We start from the raw sequence: 26,221 nt of genomic DNA, 5'->3' as shown, positions 1-26,221 counted from the left end.
TTTTAAACGAAGAGGGTGTTTTACTTTGTTTGATATATTTTTTTTCAAACTGTCATTTTTGATGTATTTTCATTTTTCTGGTCATCATTTTCTATTTCACTTTCACTATCAGCAACTAATGAAATATTATTAGTGTCTTCTAATTCACGTTCGTATAAATTTTGATCTTCATTTACTAAGCTTGTAAAACATTCAGCAGATTTTGATTTTTCTAAAAGTAAGTTCCATCGTCTATGAGAATGAGCGAAATAATCATAAATGTTTTGTAGACAAGCAAAAAACACTTTAACATTAGTACTTGATTTTTCTTCCGCTGCATTTTGTACTAAATTTATTTGGTGACTAGGGCAATAAATATATGGAGCATAGGCTTTTTCATTATTACAATTCTCTTTTAAGTAATCATTTATTTTTTTTTGGAGACCTCCATGAACGCCACTCATTACCGCGGCCCCATCATATGCTTGGCCAACTAAGTATTCCGGATTTAATTCATACTGTCTGAAAAGAACATTGACTATTAAGTCTTTTAAAGAATTAGCATCTCCCTTTTTCACTGGTACAAAACATAAAAATCGCTCAGTTATTATTACAGTTTTTTGTTCTTTATTAATTTCTACAAATCTTATCATAATGGCCATTTGATCTATATGGCTAATATCAGTTGTGGAGTCGGCTATGACAGTAAAAAAATTTGCGGCTTCACATTTTCTTAAAATTGAATTTCTAGTTTCAGATGCCAATATTTGTATAATTTCTTCAGTGATTGTTTTACTTGTATATTTTATTTTTAGACTTGATTGCAAATGTTGTTCAAATACCTGGTTATGCTTTGCTAACAATTTTAAAATCGATAAGTAAACTCCACAACGCGCATCGTTTATATTCTCTCTATGTCCTCGGAAAGCTAAACCTAATCCCGAAAGCGTTAATACTACATCAAATAATAATTTAAGGATTTCACGCCATTTTTTCACTTCTAATGAATACTGCTTTGAAACAATTGCTTCAATAGATTTACTTTCAGAAAACTGAACTAAAGCTACATCAGATCTAAAATATTGTTTGCTATTACAATGAATTATGGCTGACTGAGTTAAATGTTTCCAATCCGAATAACCCGAGACCCAAATTGATTGCTTAGTAGCATTATCACCAAAAAGCCAGCAAGGATGATGACAATATACAACATTTTGTATGATTGAGTAAGACATTCAATGGTACTTGGTTATCTCGTTCATAGAATTTTTTACAAAATAATAAGAGAATGAAAAATGACGTTTTGTCTTAGGATCTATCGGAAAAGTATTATTTGTCATGTCTTTTTCAAACGGTTGACACGCCCCATATTTTACTAGAGATTGTAACAACCCATTTGTAATTTTTGGATAACGAGCTTTGTCTGATAACATTACGGTAATTGGGTTATCTAGAATATCAAGCTTAGTTTTTATATTTAATTCTTTTATTTCATTATTAATTGTGTTTGATTCAGTTATTGTATTAATTTCATCAATTTCATTGATCACAGACTTCATTGCAGGTATATTTTTTACTGTATCACTGTTAGGTGCAAGTATAAGTTTTGTTTGAGCTTGACATTCACGAGCTTCTACGGTAATTGGGTGATCAAGAATATCAAGCTTAGTTTTCACATTTAATTCAGTTTTTTCATTATTATTTGTGTTTAATTCAGCTATTGTATTGTTAATTAAATTAATTTCATCAATTTCATTGGTCAGAGATTTCATTTCAGGTTTATTTTTTATTGTATCACTGTTAGATGTGAATAAAAGTTTTGTTTGAGTTTGACATTCACGAGCTGCTACAAGAAGTTGACTTTTCTTTTTTGCTCTTTTTTTTGCCCCCGATTCAAATTTTCGTTTTTCAGACATTTTCTATCAGAAAACAAACTTATAATGGTATGTATTCAAATTGATATTCAAAGTAATAGGTACCTTTGTATCATTCATACATTTATCAGCAGGGCTCTGAATTTAATACACTATAATATTTAGTTTAGCCCCTAAAATATCCAAATTTTCGTATTTGGTTAAAATAAAAAATCAATGCTCTAAAAATTAGCACCAATTATACTTCTTCAACCAATAACACATAATATAAATTAAATAACAATATGTATATATATATTTTTTCATTACTGTGAACAAAATTAAATATGTAACGAAACTTTTTAAATTTGTTGTAGAAGTATAAATATTAACAATCAAACATTTATTCATTGTTAAGTTAATGGTATAAAACGTAGAAATATAAGTGAATACCAATTGGTGGTGTGGAGGCAATTACTCAGTGCCTTTATTTATAATAATATCAACAAAAAATTTATATTTATTCTGCGACGGAAACAATGTCCTAAGTTCCTAACCCGTTAGATGTAAAAACATATGCAATATGCAAGAACAAAACATAATGCAAGTGCAAATTCACAGCCCGGTTTATCAAATTTTTCAATATTATGTACGGTGCGAATTTATCGCGAAAACGATATTAAAGTAACGTAATAAATCATAATTTACGCGTCAGGGCCCGGTGATTAAGTAATGAAAAGATTGTTATATACTTACAAAATTGTTATTGTTGTCATGCAATTTTGATTGCGTGATCATGCGACTTGTCGTTACGCCGAATTGGAATCAAATGATTAAAATAATAGATTATAATAGCCACAAAATCAAAATGAGTAATGACTGTTGATACTAGATGGGTTATTTTAGTTTCCACGATAACAAAGTAGGTACCTAATAATTGGTATGGTGACTATGGTGTATACTAATATTTGTATTGCATGGGAAAACCGACGCAGCGAAATTGATAACCTACGCTGTAACATCGATTATAATTATTATAAATATTATTTGTGATCTATGTACACTACGTAGAATTGAGAATGTTGAATAACTTAAATTTACGTATATATTGAACTATTGAAGTATTTCTCAATATTTAAATTATTTTATTAATAAAACAATAGTAAATTATATTCCAGTTTCAAATATACAATTTTTTTTTTTTGTCAAAATTAAAAAAAAAATCAATTACATAATTTAGGTGGGCCTCAGTACACAATTATGGAGGAGGCCTCGTCGGCATTTGCCGACTAAACGACCGTTAAATCCGCCACTGGTAATGACACTATGGTGTACAAGGGAAAAAACTAATAATTAAAAAAAAAAAATATAATATCTTAGTTTTAAATCTATAACGAGTAATATTGACCAATAGCAAACTAAATATTTATTATTCGGGTCTTTCCAATTGTAAAATTATATTCAAAATAACGATTAGACTCCTATCTATAAATCCACACATGAATATTACAGTTATTTATACCATTGCCCCCTGTGTTAGGAGGCCGGCGATCTTGTGACTGTTAACTTGTTAAAAGTTAATTAAATAACCTATTCAGATGTACTAAAGGATGTGTAATATAACTAAGTAAAATAAATAAAAATTACGTACCTTACTATACAGTTTTCGTTGTTCGGAAAAATGAAAAAAGTGTTTAATTCTATTTGATAACATTGATGTGATATCGCTACCATATGTTTAATTAAACTAATTACTAAAGATCAACTTTCAAGCAATGCGACAGATAGCGCCTAGTGAAGATAGTAATTATTAGTGAAATGACATTGCTGCAAAACGACTCTCTGTGCATTTATGCTATGCAAAATTTTTTCGGAAGATTTTCAGCGACCGTTTGGAACAAAATAAAAGTTTTATATACTGTTTGAAAGGTAATTTTTTTATGAACAAAAAAGTTTGTATCATATTTTTAGCTAAATACAACGGATTCCGTGTTATTTAGCAAAATGTCTCAAAAATTCAAAAAATTTAAAAAAAGTTACAAAAATTTCTGAAATTATGACCTTAAATGATAATGTAAAATATACCATTAAAAAGCGCATTTTCTACTGATTAATAACCACTAATAATATAGGTAAATATCAAAATACAAACCCAAGTTACATAGGAAAATGTAGCACCGCATCACAACAATTTGGCGGCCATATTGATAACGTTATCAGCAACGTTAGGGGGAGGAAAAATTTGTGTCTCAGGCTTTTTAGACTCGTTTACCCATGTAATATCTGAATCTAAAAGGGTGCATTGGTTGCCAGACGTGAAATATTTTGATATCATTTTCAGCTAGCACACCCCACTATTATAATAAATTCGTTACTATCGGCTATTGGCGTATTCAGAATTTTTTTTTTTGGTGGGTGGGGGGGGGGTAAAAACAAAGTAACATACTAAACTGTTTTGAATTTTGTGTGTTTTTATTATAATCAATAATCATACATTAAATATTTGATTACTAGAATCTGTCTAAAGTGTAATTCTATCTAGTGCATGTAAAATTTCTGGTTGAAGTTCTTCAAATAACTACATCATAGGAATCGACCCATCGGGTTGCACATACATTTTTAGTTTAAAACGATTAGTCTGTGGAAATACTTTGTTCCGGCGAGGAAATAAAAATACATCCATTACAGTGACTCACTTGTAACCTAATGTACAGTAGAGCGACACCAACTTGCCCACCTTTTTAAAAAGTCTTATTTATCTATTTAACTATGATTTTGTATATTATTTTACAGCCTATACATCTGTACAATAGACATTTTACAAGTCTTTCGTCAAGCAAATTAACCAAAGGTACCGATATTCACACTGATCCGTTACAACATCATACGAGATCAATTCCCGAAGAGGTATATAAATATATGATCATAATAAATTATTCATGTTACAATATGCATATATATACGGACAATTAGTAGATTTGCAATGGCGTCCAAATAATAAAATGTTAATTGTGATATTAGATAATATGAATATTTAAAATATAAGGTAATGGAAAAGTAGTTTATTAAGACAAATACCATATAAACAATTCTAAATTTCCTCCATTTCAACCACACCATAATATTATCTCTTCAACCAAAATTCAAGAAGTTGAAAGCTATCTTAACTCTCCTCGTCCAATGTATCCTTCTCCTAGAGCTTTTTCCCCTAGCAAAGTTGATTTTAATCTAAAGAAAAACTCACCCAAAAAATCTCCTGGTTTTAACATAATCTCAGCGGAAGTGGTCAAATACCTTCCCAGGAAAACCATAATTTTCCTAACACAAATTTATAATGCTATGCTTCGCTTATCATACTTTCCAATATTATGGAAATACTATATCATAATACTCACACCAAAACCAAAAAAACCACAGACTGTCCTACCTCATATAGGCCTATAAGTCTCCTACCAACTCTCTCCAAACTATTTGAAAAACTCCTTCTCAAATGAATACTACAAATAGTTGATGTAGTCGAAATTCTACCTAATTCTCAATTCGGTTTTCGCAACAGTCACTCAACGATCTATCAGGTCCATCGTCTAGTCGACAAAATTGTCTGGAGGAAAAATTATACTGCACTGGTGCTTTCCTTGACGACTCTCAAGCCTTACATAGTGTCTGGCACTCAGGCCTCCTCTATATATTAAAACTTCTCCTTCCTAGCCACTACTATCTGATCCTCAAATCCTACCTCGAAGATCGGTTCTTTTCCATACATGTAGGATCTTCCTTTTCCCCTCCTACTGAAATAAAAGCAGGAGTATCACAAGGCGCAGTAATTGCTCTAGTTTTACTCTTTAATCTCTACATCTCTGACCAGCCTACTTCACCCCATACCTTAGTCGGTGATTTTGCCGACGACAAAACCATATTAACAACCAGTCCAGATCCTGTTTTTAGCCTCCTCTTACATACAAGATCATCTCAACTCCCTTGAATCCTGGTACAAAACATAGGGAGTAAAAATGAATGAAACCAAATCCATCCATGGTACCTTTGCACTTCGTCATGGAGTATGCCCAACACTTTACCTCAATAACCAACCACTTCCTCCTGCGCAGTGTATACGTTACCTTGGTATTCTTATTGACCGCCGTCTCACTTGGAAACCTCACATAATTAACAAAACCCGTACACTTAACGACCGCTTCCGACTCCTCCGACCAATTCTAACATCAAAGCACATGAAACACTCCAATAAGCTCCTGATTTACAAACTCCTACTCAGACCCATCTGGATTTCATCAACCGCATTCAATGATTCCAATCCAAAACACTACGTACAATTCTAAAAGCACCATTCTATGTCTCTAACCACACCCTCCACTCTGATCTGAATGAAAATATTTGCTTACAGATATACTTAGTGATGGAGGGGAATTTGTTTTAGTTAATTTTATCGCAAAATATTTTTATTTAATATTGTTATGTACATTTTACAATTTTCCTTGAGCCATGTATAAGGTTAGGTGGCTAACGGTGTCTGTAAAGTCACTAAAATCCGTTTTCCGATCGATAGGTTGACTGGCGGAAAAGGGGGTTCAACACTCCCGGATGGAATCAGCTGGACTGCGGTGCCTGTTACGCTTTCAGCATAGCTTCAATGCTCGAAGGACAGCTGTTCAAAGCCACGGGAAAGTTGCACACATTGAGGTGAGTACCTATAAAAAAAAATGAATAAAACAGAATGAAATGAAACCTAAAACGCACAAAAGTTGACTCTGTTGATATTATTCCGGGTTGTGTTTAGTTCACAACAAATTATTGATTGTTCAATCGCATATGGAAACCTCGGTTGCTCCGGTGGCTCTTTAAAAAACACACTGCAATATCTCAAGAGAGTTGGAGGAATTATGCAAGGAATCGAGTATTCGTACAAAGCGAGGGTGAGTATGTCAGTTTTTTTCATATAAAACGTTTAATTTTTTTTTAATAATATAGGTAATACAAGTAACAAAGTCGTATAATTGTATAAACCAAGCCAGGCTGTGTTCTTCGTGGTTTCATAATATATTACATTTAGGTACCTTCGCCAACACCTAGGTATCCATAATACTTACAGGGTCGTATATACAGGGTCGGATATATTTTGTTACAGCTGAGAATACTTGTATATAACCTATGTAAGCCCTGCACTTGAAGTAAGAATAAAACAATACGTAAACAAATGTATGATAAAGTATATTAACGTGATAGAATACCTATGTATTATTAGCTATTACTTTTTAGTGGTAGGTTACTTATCATGATTTAGGAAAATATTATAATATTTTATTGTAAACGAATGTAGTTACACGTTGAGCGCCAAGGTTATTTTTACTGAGTTGCTTAATTTGACTATGAAACTCATAATAAAATTGGGTCTCAACATAGTACAGTGAAAAATCTTGTGAGGCCCATATATGGGTCACATTATATCATTGTATTTAGAACGCGATTACCAGAAATTGGTTTCATTTAACGGAATTATTTCATTGGATTTAAATTCTCAACAGCGTTGACACATCATTTTAATGTTTATCGACGGGATATCTTGTAAATACTTGAAAAATTCAAAACCTAGGGGCACAAAAAAATGTAAATACTATTTTCCACATCACCCAATGAGGTATAGCATATAGGATGCGTTTTTTTTAAGTGGTTTCCCCAATAGGCCTAATCCACTGACGTTCCCACGTCGACAGTTTTTTTTAAGTGGTATCCCCGTAGGCCTAATCCACGTTATCGCGCGGGCGATAAAAAAAAAAAAAAACTTGACTAAATCGCACGAGTGACTGAGGTGCGCCAGCCTCCTGCAGCTCGGCCCGAGTTTGAGCGACCCTCCTAGAGCGAGGGTCAATCTCTGCCACAAACCTCCAGTCGCTTCTAAAAAAAAAAAAAAATATATAAATTAATATAATATTCATAAAACAACAAAATGTAAAAAAAATATACATACAACTGGCGATGAGAATGTGCCATCAACAAAACTACCGGTATGACCTCCACATACCGATTGATGAGACACTCCAAATGTTTTAGCACGTCCGCTAAGTTGGCCCGCCGAGACACTCATGTGTACAGGATGGTCAGCCTGTACACATTAGGACGCACATATGCATCGAGTACGGTCGTGTAGCTCACTGTGCTGGATATCGATAGACTACCCAACGCACCAACACTACGCCGACCGTACTCAATTACCAGCCGCTTTATGGTGAACGCCGTATAGGATGATGCAGGTGCACTCATTCCGCATTCGACGTTCACCAGTCTGGCAGTGGTAGTCAGCCACCATTCTTCTGCCTGCAAAAACATAAAATATTATATTAAGAGTATTAAAATGTTAGCAAAAACAACAAAACAAAAAAAAACAAACAAAAACTTACTTTTTCGGCTGGGCTACACAACAAGTCGACAGTGACCGACGAAAAAATGTCGGCCAGGATGACCCTCACGAACAGACCAACTGGTACGTCGCCGAAAATTTCACACAACATTAGCTGGTTGACATTTTCGGCCAGTGAGGGAACATACTGGACGAATCCATCGTCGTCCCGCCGACTCATCTGCCTGCTTCCGGGGGCTTATTGGCGACACGGGAAGAGGACACAAACTCTATTGTGGTCCAGGTGCCTCGACTCACCAAACGCCAAGAACCGGAGCATCAACTCGGTGTTATAAACACTCGCTAGCAACTACAACAGCAAAAACATAATTAAAACATTAACCTCACCTACACCAGTAAGATAAACACGCAATAAACTTACACGATTGTGGAAGTTGGCCATCTGAAATTTCTCCACCAAGTCCACAAGCCGTCTCAATGTGTCCAACATCAAGCAATTGGCATAGTTAGGCCAATCCTTGGTTGAACACACGAGAAATTCCTCCGCGAGACAAAACTCGGTCATCCGCGTTCCGTATGTGACCATCAGCGATAACACGAATGGTCACCACTGACCACACACTCGAAACGGACGCCTGAGCCCCACACTGCGTCCCGCAGAAACGCCCTGAAGGCGGCGATTAATTGGGCGGCACAATTGTCCCAACACTTATCACCGCCCAACAACAGCCACGTAAACACGGACGTATCACCGAGGCCACGGTGAAGGATGTGTACGACGGGGTTGTACGCTTGCACGTACCTGCACATGGGGAGAAGGTGCTAAATCATACAATAACAATCAATATTAAGTAATTTAAATGAAATGAAATTACTTGAAGGGGTTGCCGAACTCCATCGGCGGTACAATACCCGTGGTCGCACACACCCATACCAGGGTTAAACTTAACCCCATTGAGCGACCGCCGGGCTGCCTCACGGCTCACCAGCATCGCCCTCACCGACGACTTCATCGCAAATTCAACGCCAAAATGGCATTGAACAATTACGACTGAAGCGGGGTAAGGGTCTAGGTACCGGCCAATGGGAATAAGGGCAGCATCCTGCGGCAGCTGCAGCCCATGGAGTGCCACGTAAAACCTAAAATTCAATAAATTAATGTACAATTACACTAAGGAAAATACAAAAGAAATACACAAGATAACACTTACAAATAAGGTGCGTTACCCCGGCACCCGTACTTTCAAAATCACGAATTGTAATCACGCAGTATTATGTACTTTATTTTGTACAATTTTGTACAACCAAAATTAAATTTCGTACAATACTCAAACCCCCCCAAAATCGAAATTCATCTTACGGGTCTGCGGTAACGTTACCCTAGCACCCGAGTTAGTTATTTTTCACGAATTTCAACTTTGAACCCTACAGTATTATGTACTTTATTGTGTACAACTTTGTACAACCAAAATTAAATTCCGTACAAAACTCAAACCCCCCAAAATCAAAATTCATCTTATGGGTGCTGCAATAACGTTACCTCAGCACCCGAGTCAGTTATTTTTCACGAATTTCAACTTTGAACCCTACAGTATTATGTACTTTATTTTGTACAATTTTCTAACCAAAATTGTACAAAATAAAGTAAATAATATTGCGTGATTACAATTCGTGATTTTGAAAGTACGGGTGCTGTGGTAACGCACCTTTACAATTAACGGCCAAACGTTCGGTCTTCGGTTGTCAACCGATCCACCTCGAATGCCAACTTCGGCCAGTTGGTGGGGTGGAGGTGCCACTTACTGATGAACCCGGCCCCCTTCCTCTTTCTACGACAGCCTGAGCCCAACTTGAGGATAGCTGAGCCCAGAACTGTGTCGAAGAAGTACTTTCGGTAATCGTACCCGACGACCTCTTCCACGTCGAGCTCATCCTCCGAGGTGTCCGAAGTCAGTTTGGAGGAGCGAAGTCCCATCGGGATGCTAACCAGGACCCTAATGGGCGGGTCGCCCCCTAAGGTAAACTCGACGTGTGAGTAGGCTATAAAATTAAAACAAATTAAAAAACCTAACCTAACGTCGATTAAACGTTCAAACTCACTCTTCCGAGATACACCGAATATCCCCTGCAACAGTTTCGTGTTCTTGCACGGGAAACAGTTGCCGGTGACGTTAACGTCGAATGGCGTGTTTGGCTTGTACGCGGAGAGCGACGAAAACCCGTACACGATGCTATCGACGTCAACCTCGACCGGATTCATCTTTGGAATGTCCTTCGCCGTAAGTACGGTACACTTGAAATATAAATTTAAAAACACTATACACAACACTATCCTCCCCAATAAATTAAAAAATAATTACCTTGAAAAAATACCCAAACACAACAACCTGGAAAACCATGAAACGGGAAACGGCGTTACCCACCGGATATTTTTCGCACCACGTCGGGCCTGGTGTCCATGGATCGTCGTGTCTAGTCGAGCGGCGTGCGACGAGCCATCGCGCGCGGACGTACGCCTTATCGTTCGCCCGCCATACTCGCAGAGAAGAGGGGGCCGGAAAAACGAATATCCACTCGCGTGTTGAACACGACGTTGCGGGAGGGCACTGTCGTTTTTAATCGGAAAAGCGATTTAATAAAAAAAATAACATGAGTATTATTGTTTCCGCACAGGCAAATCGTAGAATACGCTGGATGGTGTAGGATGATTGTCTAGTACGTGAATGAGGGTTGGAAAGGATCTACTACGAAATTTTGGTGATAACTAAAGTGGACTGTATTTTTGTAGTATATTAATTAGCATACAGCAATAATAATTTAATGAATAAAGTGGTAGGGGGGGGACAATTAATATTATTTTATATATATATATATATAAAATCCCGACATCGGGCTCACAATAAGGTTAGTTTTAATTTATTATTTTTGATTAAATAATAATAATTATATAATCCGACCTGTTTCCTGGTTCTTGTCGTCCTGGGGATAGAAAGAGCAGGATGATGGGCAGTAGCGAGGGCAGTAGGTACATCAATTGTGGATGGAATCGTCGACGGTACGTGGGCTGTCGGCCGATATGTTTGTACAACGGCGGATAGCGGACAATGCGTGTGCGGTGCCTTAATACGGCTAAATATGTATTAACACGCACTCGTACTCAGCTCGATGTGTGTGACGACGGCGGGTATGAACGCGCGTCAACGAGACTAATGTATCGTCGCGACCGTTGACCGGTAATGTATTGGCCGAACGGCAGAGGACGGACACAAACGACGCGAACGTGGCGTATAAAGGTAACGATTACAACGGCGAATAATATGCACTTGTAATTCGCGGAGTTGTATGTATGCGACAACGGCGAATAATACGCGCAATCGTCGAGTTAAACTGACGCGGCCGTCAGCTTATAGTGTATTTCGACGGCGAATAATACGCGCACGTGGACGAAAAGACAAAGCGACGGAGAGTCGTACGAGCACTCAAAATATATGCACGCTTAACAAATACGCGAGTGGCGTTATACCAATTTGATGTAAAACGCAACGGTGAAAACACAAAGCGCATCCGTACATACATAGGTACTCGTAATAAGTGATGTCGACGGCGGACCCGGTTTTACGACGGCGAATAACACACGCACTCGAACGTAAAGCGCGGCGACGGCGATTACGACGCGAACTCAAAAATCCGACGCGTGTTTAACATTCTGTGTAGCAACAGAAAAAAAAAACGAAAAACGAGGAAGAACGTGCGTCTACGTTTATTGATAGTTTGTAGAGACCACACGCATAATTTTGTGTATTACTATTATTATTATTATTATTATAATAATTCTATTGAGCAGACTGAACATTTTTTTTTCTAAAGTTTTTAGTTTTTTTCTTTATAAGAATGTTGAAAATAGACAATGTTGTTTTTTATGTGTTAATTAAGTTAATTACATACAATTGACTACATGTTATTATTGCTTTGCTCTAAATTTACCAACAATATTTATGTTAATCTATGATTGCCTATTTTAAATTATAAGATGGTTGAGGGTCAAATATGAGTCTCAAATTAAGAGAAAAATGATATATTTTTTTTTATTTTTATACTCTGTTTGACTCCCAATCAGTTAAAAAATGTGTAAAATTTCTAACCATTTGGTCAATTTTCTTTTGAGTAAACTACACCAAAATACCCGTGGCGGTGAGGACAAATTTTAGTGAGACCTAATTTTGGGTCTCATGGTGCTCAACTTGTTAATAGGTTATGACTTATGAGTAGTGACCGGATTAATGTGCACAAAAAATCCTCGAAATATGCTTCAAAAAATGCTGTAATATGTTACAAATGGCGCTGTCCAGGAAAATATAAGCTAAATAATAAAATATAAATGTAATTTATTGTTGCAGATTAAAATAACACTAGTGTGTAATATATTGGTTCCGATTAGTTAATCAGGCATGTTTGTTGATTTGTATTATTATCTTTTGCCAATATATAAATTTACTATGTTAGGTACGCACTTGTAAGAAGGAGACAATATATACAGGTATCATGTCCACCTAATCTAAATTATAGGTGAGATAGGATATCTAGTTTCCTATACTTTCTAGGTGCTGATAGTAAATCTTTATAAACTTTTTTGATCGCATGAAAAATTTTTAAACGGAGGTAAAGGTTGTTAAGAAAATCAAGTTTAAAATTAGAATAAGAATAAGGTAAATGGTACATTATTTATCAATTTTTTTAATTTCATTCCTGCATTGTTGTTTTCTATAGCCAGTGTAGAAAAATGTATAATAAATATATTACTTATCAAGATCATCAATATAATTAATATCATTCCGACTGGCCGCAAAGATCATATATTTAAAATTTTTTAACCACTGATTTCAATTATAATAATTGTAAGGTATAATTAACTTTGACTTGAAAACATAATTCCATACAAAAATATTAGTTATACCATAGAACAATATAGAAGCGAAACTCGATCAGCTGATGGACGAAGTGTTTACCTATGATCTGAAGTCCGAACAATGAAACTGTTTCCGTAACACTGACATGATGTTATACCCGTATTGAAAAACCGTTTCCGCCTAATAGGCAGGGTATTCTGCGCGGGGTCGGGTTGTTTCCACTGTTTACTTTTATCATAGATTACGTATGCCACGCCGTGTTCAAGGTTACAATCGCCCGATTCGGCCAATTCACGGAGTTTCATACCCCTGGTTATACATACCGCGATATATCTTTTGCAATCCTATGTAATTGACAGTCGATTTGTTTATTATCCCTTTTGGAGTTAACACAAATTCTAACAGCCCACACAAGCACCATTGTTTAAGGAGATTGAATATAACAAAATAATACAACCAAAAACACTAAAATTTGGGACTAGGAAAGTCGAAACAGTCAGAACAAAACGAATACGGAATAACGATCACTGAATTTTCAATTTCGAATGTTATCATGCTGAAAATACGTTGTTATCACAGAATAAAACAATGAATGTGATTTGATTACAGCGGTGATAACAATTTGTCCTTCAAAAAGAAGGCAGCCGAGTGTCCAGTGCCTGATATGGACTGGTCACGACATGGTAGGTGGGTATGTGATAGGGTCGGTGCCTAGTCGAAAACGTTAGATCTGCATTGGCGATTGAAAGCTTATCAACTATCAGGCCGGCGGGGGGGGGGGGGTGGGGAAATATATAAAATAACATATAAATGATACACAGCGTCCCCGTTACATCTTATCAATTTCAATCGCCAATAATACTGTGGCGTACGACGATACGAGCAAGTACGTCGCGGCCAACAACTGTTCTTGTGTAAAGAAGGTACTCGACGATGTTTTCGGATGAAGTTTTTATTTTTATTTACAAGCAATAAGTTTACATACAACGAGATGCCAATAGCCGGTCACCACTCACGAGTTGGGATGTTTGCGGCGCGGGTACAATCGCGTTACGATGTGTTGCGCGGGAAAACGGTCGTACGCGTTACCTTGGGTGATCGGTGATCAATAATGGCGGAGGACGCAAGCGGGACGTGTTTTCCGCGTGGCTAGAAAGTACTCGGAACGAGTGGACCACGCGAGCGTGTTGGGCGTTTAAGCGCGGTAAAAAGACTGGGCGGATAACGCCGCCGCCAGCCAGGCACTTCGTCGTCGCTACGGACGCCGAGGTTCCGGACGGTGTTACCAACGGCGGGTGGTGTGACCGGCAGGGAGAAAATGTTGTGGTGAAACCACGGTTCACCATAATACCATTGATTAAATAATACTACATCATCATTCGTCACATGACATAATAAACTAGTGTTAGCTCCACCGGTGGCAACACTGGCGCGTGCCGGCCGCTCCTATCTCATCCTGTTTTACGGGAACCACGGTGTGCAACGTTTTGATGCCCGACGGACGGTCACCGACGACTGCCGTTATTTTCATATTTGAAAAACCACGTTAATTATTATTTAGATGTAAAATACAACGCTACTAATAGTTAATCCATGTTCTTTTAATTAATTTACAAGGAATCCTGACAACCTATTTTCCTATCGCTATTATTAGGTATGATGGCAACGAAGGAATATTTTTATTATGTTGCGCAAAGATGGCGACGGTCGTTCACCACTTTTCATTAGTTTAAATAATATTATCATAATGAGAAATTAAAAAACAGCGAAGGACCAGCGCCTTTTTGTCAGAGTGATGGTCGGTGGGTGAGGAAGATGCATAGATAATAAAAGAAAGGATAGGCCATGCATCCTTATCACACGGGAATTAATAGGAAAATATTATTTGAGGCCAGTGGCCTCACTACATTGCTCTCACCCCTCCGGTCTAGTGTTTCATTTATATATGTCGCATCCACATACTGAAACCACTCATTTCATGAACTGGATATCCAGTTAGTGAAATTTGTCCAGATCGTGAATTTTGACGAAAATACATATATATGGACATCCATTTCATGAAATGGACATTACCTATTTTGTGTACTTAGTGTAATTGTTGTAAAACAAAATTGTTATGTTATGTAGCAATAAATAATTATATTATATCATAGTATAGTCAATTATAGTCAATAAATTATATCATATTGCATTATTTTATTTTTCATAAATAATTATAACTATACTTTAATATATTGTTTTATGAACAAAAATATACCAACTACATCATATTACATTACAATTATTATTTTTTACGATTGATTATGACATTGACTGTTACAAAGCATACTTTTAAATGTGGCAATTTAAATAACAAATAAACAAACTATACAAGAAATTGACAAATATACTAGCTACAGCAAATTTCAAAAGTAATTTTCAGTTTTTTTTTTTATAATCTAAGGATGTTATCTATTTTAATTTTTATACTTGAACATAACCTAACAAACTCGCACAATGTGGGAGTGAGAAACTGCCTTCTCTTTCATACTTAAAAGACCGCGGCACCATGTTGTATGATTTAACATGGCCTATCCATTCTTATATTATCTATGGGAGGATGTGTATCACGATGTAAGCATCATACCTAGTTTATTATATCATGAGTCATCATACATAGATTGAACAATACTCAAAAGTACTTGGCCAATAAGTCTAACTAAGTTGGATTTGTAGCAACAAAAAATAACAAAATATCAAAAATATTAAATATTTATAGTGGGAAGTCTGGAGTATACAATTGAAGATTCAAATAATATAAATAATATTAACTTCTATATTATGTTCTCCGCTAGATTGTGTTACTATCGCATAGTTTTGTACCTGTAACATTTCCTGCTTGGTGCGGTATTTGGGTATACGTGACCAGCCCATATCTTCTTAGTTCATGATGTAAACAGTGCCTGCTTTGTAAATGGCGGCAGACTTGAACATAGGTCACATCTGTAATATAAAGACAGCTATCTAGTTGTATATATTATGTATATCTGTATATAGATATACATATCTATGGTTGGGCTAAAGAGCACTTTACCGCCCAATACAAATGTTTTGATTTTTTTTTGGAACTTACTTGTGTTCATTATTAAAGAACAATGGTGCAATCAGAATTTGTCGGTCGGACTTAGTTTCAAAGTTATGGCTTTTAGAAGTTCGCAATTTTGCGTATATTTATGCATCGGCGCAACGCTACATTATCACGTCTATCGCGATTTATTTTTTATTGTTGAGACATATATTAATGGAATTATTAATGAGTACCTTTTACTTATTTTTAAGCCTAGGTTCTTATTGTTACTTGCAGCACAATCATTTAATTTTGGATTAATAAATATTAGAATAGAATACACAATTACTTTTAACAATATAATGAGTTTATTAACAGGTATTTATTATATACTATAATTTCTAAACATATGTATCTTTCTCACTTAATTCATCCTAATTATTGCCATTATCCTCATTATAATTTTTAATTTTTATGCGGCCGTAATTGGGTTATAAAGACTACTTGAAATTCTTAAAAACTCAGTGAACGGATCAATATTTAATGCCTTATATTTTTTTAAAAACATAAATTTAGAAAGTTATCCATCAATAAATAATTTTTTTTATGATATTGGGGCAGTGAATATTTCGCATGTTGCCATAGTCCTTCGATCGTGTTTGTGTGCTGATTAGTATCTGGATCTTTAAAGTTAATGTTGTGGTTGACTTTAAGTTGCTTATAACCTACATCGTTCAAACAATCATATGCCTAAAAATAGTACCTAATGAATTATTTTTTAAATAAATACTTTCCAGCAATCTGAAATTATTGTAGTATTTGGTAGAATCAAATCTTTAATAATTCTAAGTAACGTTTCCTTATCCCTTTTTTCAATGGGAACTAAAAAACATCGATTAGTACCCCGCAAACGCTTCCAAATACCCACTAGCCTTCCACATGATGGCCTCTGTGGTATTTGAGCTTGACAAATTTACTCTCATCAATTTCGACTTCAATGAAGTTACCTCCGATTTTAGTTTTTTTTAAAAGCATGTGATCAAAAGTAACATCACAACAAAAATTAGCCCAATCAACCATTGTAAGTCGACTAATGATAAGTTCTTCCGTAATGAATGTCTGGTTGATTTGTTTTCTTCATACAAGGATATGTTAAAATAATAATTTTGGCAATTGACATGTGAGAATTTGAAAAAAATTTGTTTTTTCTTATTGAAACCTCATATTCCCATCTAATAGAAAATTAAAACTCGTAAGCAGACATATAGTAGAAATATTAAAAAAGAAAAATCACGCTGTTACAGAAAAAAAATTAGGCTACATTAATTTTAAAACAACCAATGATATAGTAGGCTACTATTAGTAGTAGTATATGAGTAGTAAATGAGTAGCAGACACCCTTCTAAAAATTTGGAATTATCGCATTCAAATATGATGCGCTTCGAATATGCTCCAATTACATTGGTTGATGTTGAACGATCATTTAGACGTTTGAAAAATATTTCGAGATCTAATAGACGACATTTAACTTTCGATAATTTAAAAGAATTGTAATTATTCAACGCAACAAATGATTTTGATATTTTTATATTTAATGTATTTTTTTCCATAAATAATACTGATTCAGAAATAAACTTTGTTTCCCACCTATTTTATAAATTATACCTACATATTTTTGAATTTTTACTCAGGTACGAGTAAATTTTTAACAAGATGTTATTATATATTTTTAATTTTATCAATTTTATTTCAGAAAACATTGTGTCATTTTAAAAAGTTTAGAGCGGTTACTCAAATTGAAAAAATTTCAATACTGCCACAATCCGATGAACACGCGCTAAAAGTAGCTGTGGCGCTTATAGGACCCATCAGCGTATCAGTGAATGCAAGTCCAAAAACATTTCAACTGTATTCGTATGTATACATATTTTTTTAAGCACCTGATTTTTCAAATACTTTAGGTTTCTTTCTATTTAATAGCATTACTCAAACTTATATTTGTTTTTTTTATTCTTTTGCTAAAAAAAGAAATGAATAATAATTAATACTTATTAACCATTAGTGTAAAATATAGGGTGTCCCATAAAGTGCGCAACTTTTAAATCGGCCAAAATTTTTTTTTAATTTTGTTGGCAGTCTTGTTCTTATCATTTCTAGTGTCCAGTATTTCTCCAATTTAATTAGTAGTTGTATACATAGATCTATTAACTAATGTACAGCACTTAGAGATGCTATTTTCCACACCACCGCAGAGGTTATAGCACAAGGTGCGTTTTTTAACGTGGTCTCCCCTATAGGCATAATCCACAACCTAACATAACGACAAAAAAAAAAAACTTTTTACAATTGGCCTCGACGGCACAAATCTTATTTTAAATCGTGAATCTTCGTCCGCAAACTATGAAGCGTGCGGGAAGGAACGTGCAGATAAGGCAGCGCCATGAGATCTTTGCTGGTGTTTAGTACCATAATCAGATCGGTTAGAATCTGCACTTCTTCCGCCGAATACTTTTGCCTTGTTGGCGTTTTCATTCTGAGGCTCTTTCACGCTTACGTTCAGGCACCCAGTCAGGGTGGAGATCCAGCAGCAACACCATCTGGACTGGAAAAATGAGAGGCGACGGGGACAGGAGATAGAGGGCATGAGAGGTAGTTGATGTAGTCGGGGGTAAGGCCGGCTCCGATAAATCTGCAAAACAAATCATTATAAAAAAAAAGCATCGAAATACTCAACTCACCTATCGGATTGCCAGACCTAGGCGTCCACAAACAATCGTCGAGCGGTAGTATTTTTGGTACGCCGCCCCCACCATGGCCTTCTCCACCCTGACGGCAGCCGCCGTAGCCACGGCCACACTCAGCAACCTCCGTACCTCAGATGTATAAACGGGTATACATAATGTCGGTCTGCCTTTTAGGCAATCCTGAGTCAATAGGATAATGTACCAGTGTATCGAAGCAGTATGGCTCAACCACGGGACGGCCCTGATTTAGCCAATACGTCTGACGTCGAATGTAGAACTCTTGCAGAGCTCTCTCCTAACTAAAATCAAAAACATCATATACAAGATAAAACAAAAAAATATAACACCTAACCCAACCAATACATTGATTTCCACATCACCCTAAGGTACAATGTAATGATGTGGTTTTTATAACGTGGTCTCCCCTATAGGCCTAATCCACGAACCGAACAGCGGCTACAAAAAAAAAAAACACAAACTAAATAGCAGGTTAAAAATCAACAAATGGCAACAAAATTTCAATCAAAACGGTCAAACTGTAAAATACGTTGGCCTCCACCATTTCAGCCCTGAACTGATTGATTCGGGTAGACCTCTGTTCGAGGTCACCAACAAACGTCCAATCACACCTAAAAAAAAACAAAATTAATATTCCAATTATACAAGAAATACCTACATGCGCAATACATGGATCGATGTGAACGACGGATGACAAATTGAACTGGAATGACTTCGACTTCGTTTACAATAAGGTCCTTCAGAAAAGTTTTCACACGATCATAGTTTTGTCGGCGTCTAACAAGACCATTCACCAAGGCAAATTTGTACGTGTTGCAGGTCACGTAAGATCGGTATATCTCAATGGCGAGAACGGTATCAGTGGACGAGATACGAAAGTGAAAGAACTATGCGTTTGGGAATATCATGGAGGCCCATTTACATTTACTAACCTAATATGTATCTATACTCTGTTTAGCGTTTGAACGCGCTGTTTCTGCGCATCCTGCTATCGAAACCGGTTCCCCTATGTCTATTTGAGTACTACTTGAGGGGACCAGTTTAGTCGGTGCACATGGTGTTCTCTCGCGTAGACGAGTAAACACTCGTCTATTGTTTAATATATTTATGTCTGTATGCATACTCAATTCATGCGTCACATAATACATGTTAAACTATATCTTAGGTGACACACAAATTGACTATGCATACGGACATTAGTTACTGTGTAGCAGGGGTTATTAACAGAGGTTATTAATAATTAATAATTATAATGATTGGGTAACAGACTGTCCAGCGAAGCGCACTGACAGAGATGGCGTTGAACAGGTTTGCGCACAAATACCAAAAAGACAACTTGTTTGCGCACAAAGCCGTTCATAGTTCAATGTTTGTCTTTTAGATGTCCTGTCCATAACATTGATTTTTAAATCTGGAAGTATATATTATTATGTTTCGAGAACGTAATCGGAAAATGATATATCTAACGTCGGGGTAACTGATATTAATTGTGTTAAGGCATCCATTTCTTCTGTGGGTAAATACGGTATACTAAAAAAACTGTAAAGCCAATTCCCGCTTTCGCTATTTCGTTAAAAATAATATATGAAGCTAATAAACTTGAAGTGGTTGCTTTTGTCATCACATTTTGTTGTGGTTGAAGTTTTCTTTTCAAATTAATTACAACACTCTATCTTGCATCACTAATGTATTATGATTTTGTAATGTCTTTTTAAATTATATTCTTTTAAGATCGCAAACACACAGAACTAATGTAGACGTTGAAACCCCAGAAAGTTATTACTGAGTAGGAGTATATAGTATTCATCCCATTTCCAGATAATTTTGTAGAACAATAACATAAGTAACCGGTTTTTAGAACATCGGTCTGTATTAAAGAGTTTTGATTGTTTATTACAAAAGCCTAATCTTAAAGTTACAAAAGACATTGAAGACAAATTTATGTTAGCGCGAGAAAATAATAAAGATATCTTAAATTATGATAAAAATGATAATATATTAAATGAATATTCATGCTGTGCTGAATTAAAATTATGGCAATAATATGCAATATTATGCTTTGAATATCAGTGACAACGCTCACAACAATCTGAACAGTCTAAAATAACTGTAACAGATTTATTTTTCCAATGTAATTAAGATTTGTATACAGTTATTTCAAAGTTGCTTCAAATTTTCATCACTTTACCAGTTGTAACAGCATTAGGAAAACGTCCGTTTTTTACATTACTACGTATTAAAACATACAGAATATAACTGGATAAATCAGACTTGATGGTTAATCAATGTTAAACATTCACAGGGATATTACAATTACGCCCGAAGAGATAGTCAATGAGATGGGAAAAACATCAAACAACAGATTGACATAATTAAAATAATAAAATTATACTATATTGCATACATTTTAGTGGTTTTACAATGGTGTTTATTGTTATAATTATTTTTTTTTTTATTTATCCTGTATAGAAAATATCTACCAGAAGGAGTGCTTCGATTTCAACATATAGTACCTTATCTTTTAGCAAATTGGATCAATATGGCACATCTGTGTCGCAGTATTTTTATTATTTAGTTAATATGCAGTGTTTATTGGACTACCTATTTAACAAATATAGCAACGTTTGTAATGGCAATTTGTTAAATATCTCTGTTACATCTTATATTTACATAATATAATGCTATCAATTTGACAGCATAAGGTTTTTTTCATTTAATTATTAAAAATTATTGTTTAGTGCTATCAAAAATATTAAAACACTATGACACTGATAAAGTTCTTCCCTGTGCGATGTGGAATTTCGGTAATTCTTCTATTTATACAAAGGCGTAAAGTTGTTCCGTGAAAAACATTTTTTGCTATGTTGTACATTTGTAAGGCGGAGATATGTGGTTGTGACGTCCTCTTAAACATCGTACCTACATTTATATATTTTTATAGATCTGGAGTATACGATGATCCAGCATGTTCGTCCAGCACAGTTAACCACGCTATGTTGCTGGTCGGGTACACGAAGGACGCTTGGATTTTGAAAAACTGGTGGAGCTCGAAATGGGGTGACGACGGTTACATGTACTTGGCCCGCGGAAAGAACCAATGTGCCGTGTCCACCTACGCGGCTTACGCCACAATATTACTGCCACACCACCAATCACTACCAGCGACGCATCATTACGGTTGACTGTGATACTAAATGTGTTATCGTCTAAAGCCTGATTTAATTATATGAACAAATTATATGACCAAATATGAACTTTAAAAATGACTCAATATGCATTTCATTAGGTACCTATTGCTTATTAATAAAAAAAAACTGTTTGAAAAGTCTTAACCTCGCTCAACTTTATTATAGATTATAATCTAAACAAAGTTTTTACTAGTATGCTAGTAAAAACTTGTGACTTTTGGGGAATGTTATATTATATCTCGTAAAACAAATTCTCCTACTTGACTTAAAATTTTCCAATTAACTTAAAAGTTCTACAGCTTGATAGCTATTCCCAAGTTCCCTTCTACAGTCTACAACTCTAAAAAGAGAACCAACATCTAGTATACTTCGTCATTTAAGTACCCTATTCCCGTACATTTTTATTGAGAACTGATCGTTCTTCTTATGAAAAATTGAAAACTGTAACTTGGTATAGTTTTGCATTGGAGATTGGTTTGTCTTGTATCAATTGGCCAAAAACGTCATCCCCGTGTTTTCGGAACTTGTTCAGAACTGAGCAAGAAGTTTCAGATAAAGGATAATGTGTAAATGTAACTCAATACCATTTAAAACCATTTAAAATTGTAATATTCACTATATCTAACAAAAACAATTTTTAACAAAGGCAACAATTCAATTTTTATTTAAATATGATTGTATATCAGCCCATGTGAATGTAATTTATAGTAGGTATTAATTTTCAATTAAGCATACCTAGGTATCTATTGAAGAACAGGTTAAAAAAATGTTTTACCTACACTAACAATTTAAAGATTCCTACAATAGTTAGGTATTATTCATAACTAGCAGTAGACACATACAGGTTGTTGCATAAGATGGTGTAGTTTATAACTGGCAGTAGAAACATATAGGCTGCTGTATAAGATGGTGGAGGAGATACCGTCATTGAAGGAGGAGGAAGAGAGGATTAGGCAGCATACATCTCTAGGCCAGAGGGTTGAGAATCTGAGTGAAAACTAACTGAGAGGGTACACTGCGGGCGAAGAGGACGGTCGGAACGAGTGCTCGAGGACGGCAGGCTAAGGCCGGTCCGTGAAGTGGGCCCCCAGCAAAATATTATACATAAAAATAGAAACTAAATGTACATTCTCAGGTCACCCGGAGCCTACACATATATACTAGCTATCGCTATGGAAAGTAGTCTTCAACTTTCCGAGAGTTCTGTAAATATTTGTCTGCTATTAGTTAATTTTATTAATAAATGATGGTGGCACTACCGAAGTAATTCGCAAAATGTCTCGGAAACTATTTTGAAGAATAATAAGAAAATCCTATTCGTAAATAATTTATTATTATAATTTATCTGTATTTTAAATATTTCACAATATCGTACCTAGAAAATTAGTATAAACATATATTTTAAACTGGACAGTGATAAATATGTACCTCTCATTAATATTAATTAATACTGCACTAGGTAATTGTATCATTTAAATAAGTATTTTTACAATTACTAAGTATATTTTTGTATTGCTTCTTCTTATTATTATTATTGCATTAAAAACATTGTATGTATATTAGTTTATTAAGTAAGTATTGACGTATTGTATATCTTGACGATAGTTATTTTAGGTACTCATAATTAACTTTCTAACATTTTATATTGATGTTTAACTTTGCTATGGCCACTTTTTAAAACATAATATAGTTACATTCAAGTGTACAAATGTTAATAACTTAAGTCTAAATCATCTCGCTCGATGTTTAAAACATGTTGTAACACATAATAAAATATCCACCTTAGGATATACTTAACAATAAAAATATTTTTAATTTAGTAAATTTATTTGATAATATTTTGTAAACTGTTAATTGTATTTTCATTAAGTATTAAATAATATAATAATACCTAATTAATTAGTGTTTAAAATTTAAAAAAAATAATAAAACTTACTTTTATATACCTAATGAAAATAAAACTTGAAACTTACTGTACTAACTTTAACGTATAGGTATATGTAACAAACATAAAAGGTAGATATACTTTAATTAAAACAAATACACACAATTTCTTTATTTATATAGTGGTTTAATGAAACAAGAGTTGAAACCATATTATACAAATTGTAAGGCCGGGTTGCATAAACGTTCTGTAACGACTTACAGATCTGTAGGTGCGTTAATAGCTCTGTAAATAAAATTAGGTGTTGCTTGAACGCTCGGTAAAGTTACCGGCTCTGTAAATTATCGGCTATCGGACCTGTAAACTGCAGATAGGATTTTGCATCTGTAACTACTTACAGATCGGTAATATTATTAGAATGATAAGAATAACACATGGCTTATTATGGTTTAATTTATTTGGTAACCACGGTTATCACGGTAATCACAATTATATTCCTACCTACGTATTTAATTTTTTAAAATTGAGATCATATACTAATTTTTGAGATGAATTGAAAAAGTTAACAATTTTTATCACTTCTCAACACCCTAACGCATAAACGCAGAATTTGAAACTTCAAGACTGCAACAACTTGAAATATAACGGATCCGAGTTATGTACACCATCTTATGCCGATTTCAGTTCAAAAACACAATAAAATATTGGTAAATTTTTGACCACGAGAGAGCATTCTCAATATTATAATTTAAATTAAGTTACATAGAGAAACAATATAGAAAACGCATCATTCCCAATATAACAGTATTTTGAGTTGTTACAGTCTTGAACTAGATAGTCGTTATATAGGTATGATACTAAATATGCATAATACATGTGTTGGTGTGTGGCGTAATACTCGGAATAATTTGATAGTACAAAACACTATTATCGCAGACTTCAGTGTCGAAAAGGCCCAGTCCGTGATTTCGAAAAAAGGGCCCCCAACAGGCAAATAGAAAATGTTTAATTTAGCCCTGAAAAATACGTACCTAACTAAAATTTAATCATTCGATATATTAACTGGTTTTACTTTATTTTCAATATAGAATTTATATTGAGTATGTTCTCAAGTACTAAGACATTTTCTACAGACCCAAAGTAAATTTACTACAAGAGAACCATCGGACTGTTTTTATTATCAGATAGGGGATATCCTACTTATACAGGTATCCAACTCCCAAATTACGTCACTAGACGTAGCCCCTACACTGGTTACAAAACCTGTGACATCAAATATTATAAAGAAAAACACCGATTCTAATTTTGTCAAATTGTGCAAGAGTACAATACTTAATATCAAAATATATAATAATTCAGTTACAATCAAGCCCGGATTAAGACATTTAGAGGCCCAGAGGCCAAAGTATTAAATGAGGCCCCTGTACGAAAAAAAAATTAATGTATATAATGTGTTCTGGGGTGAAGTGACCAGCCGACGTCATATGAAAGTATACGAAAAATAATGAAGAAATACCCTTTCAAGATTGGGTCTAACTTTTTTATTTTTTAAGTTATGGGGCAATTAACTTTTTTTATCAAAACCATACATATCAAGCATTTGTTGATGTATCTTCAAAAGTTTTCAACATTTTGATGTATTTTTTTTATTATTGTCCTATTAACAGTCTGACGTACGCAATTTAACTAGAAATGCGCTAATTATTTTTATTGAATTAAAAAAGTAGAAAAAAGTTTGAAAAATTTAGCAATTTTTAAAAAAAATCCTGTATTATTCCAAATAATTTATTACTTAGTATGAGTTTTTTATTTTTTCTATTATTCTACTGAATTATACTGTGTTATACTCAATAATATACTTATAGAATACCTTGAAAGTTTGGTTTTCATAATATATTCCTGTTAATCGTCACAACTTAGTTTTTTTAGGATTCAGTCGGTTAATTGGTCGTCAATCGTTTAATTTTATACTGTTCGGTAAATTTTATTTGTCATAATACAAAAAACAAAAACTCATAATAAATAATAAATTATTTGGAATAATGCACAATTTCCATTAAAAAATAATAATTTTTGCCAACTTTTTTCTCTGTTTTTAATTTAATAAAAATAATTACCACATTTCTGGTTTAATTGCGTATGTGAGTTGATAGGATAGTTAAAAAGCTTTATAATGAAAATAAAATTACGTCAAAATTATGAAAAGTTTTGAAGATACCTACATAAAC

General features: G+C 34.6%; 1 protein-coding gene across 2 annotated transcripts in view; it reads left to right on the top strand.

The window, feature by feature from the left end:
* LOC100167920 (cathepsin L1) overlaps positions 1–23,482 on the top strand; it is a 38,412-nt gene extending 14,930 nt beyond the window's left edge. For both annotated transcript variants that reach the window (XM_029486092.1, XM_029486091.1), the window contains 5 exons: positions 4,626–4,739; positions 6,397–6,530; positions 6,628–6,763; positions 17,912–18,072; positions 21,862–23,482. In XM_029486092.1, coding sequence (XP_029341952.1) covers positions 4,626–4,739; positions 6,397–6,530; positions 6,628–6,763; positions 17,912–18,072; positions 21,862–22,102 — 786 coding nt within the window. In that variant the 3' untranslated portion in view covers positions 22,103–23,482. The remainder of the gene's footprint in view (positions 1–4,625; positions 4,740–6,396; positions 6,531–6,627; positions 6,764–17,911; positions 18,073–21,861) is intronic.
* Positions 23,483–26,221: the final 2,739 nt, after the last annotated feature.

The sequence above is a fragment of the Acyrthosiphon pisum genome, chromosome X (assembly GCF_005508785.2).
Source record: "Acyrthosiphon pisum isolate AL4f chromosome X, pea_aphid_22Mar2018_4r6ur, whole genome shotgun sequence".
Lineage (NCBI taxonomy): Eukaryota > Metazoa > Arthropoda > Insecta > Hemiptera > Aphididae > Acyrthosiphon > Acyrthosiphon pisum.
The sequence above is the reverse complement of the archived record's forward strand: the minus strand, read 5'-3'. Positions and strand labels throughout refer to the sequence as shown.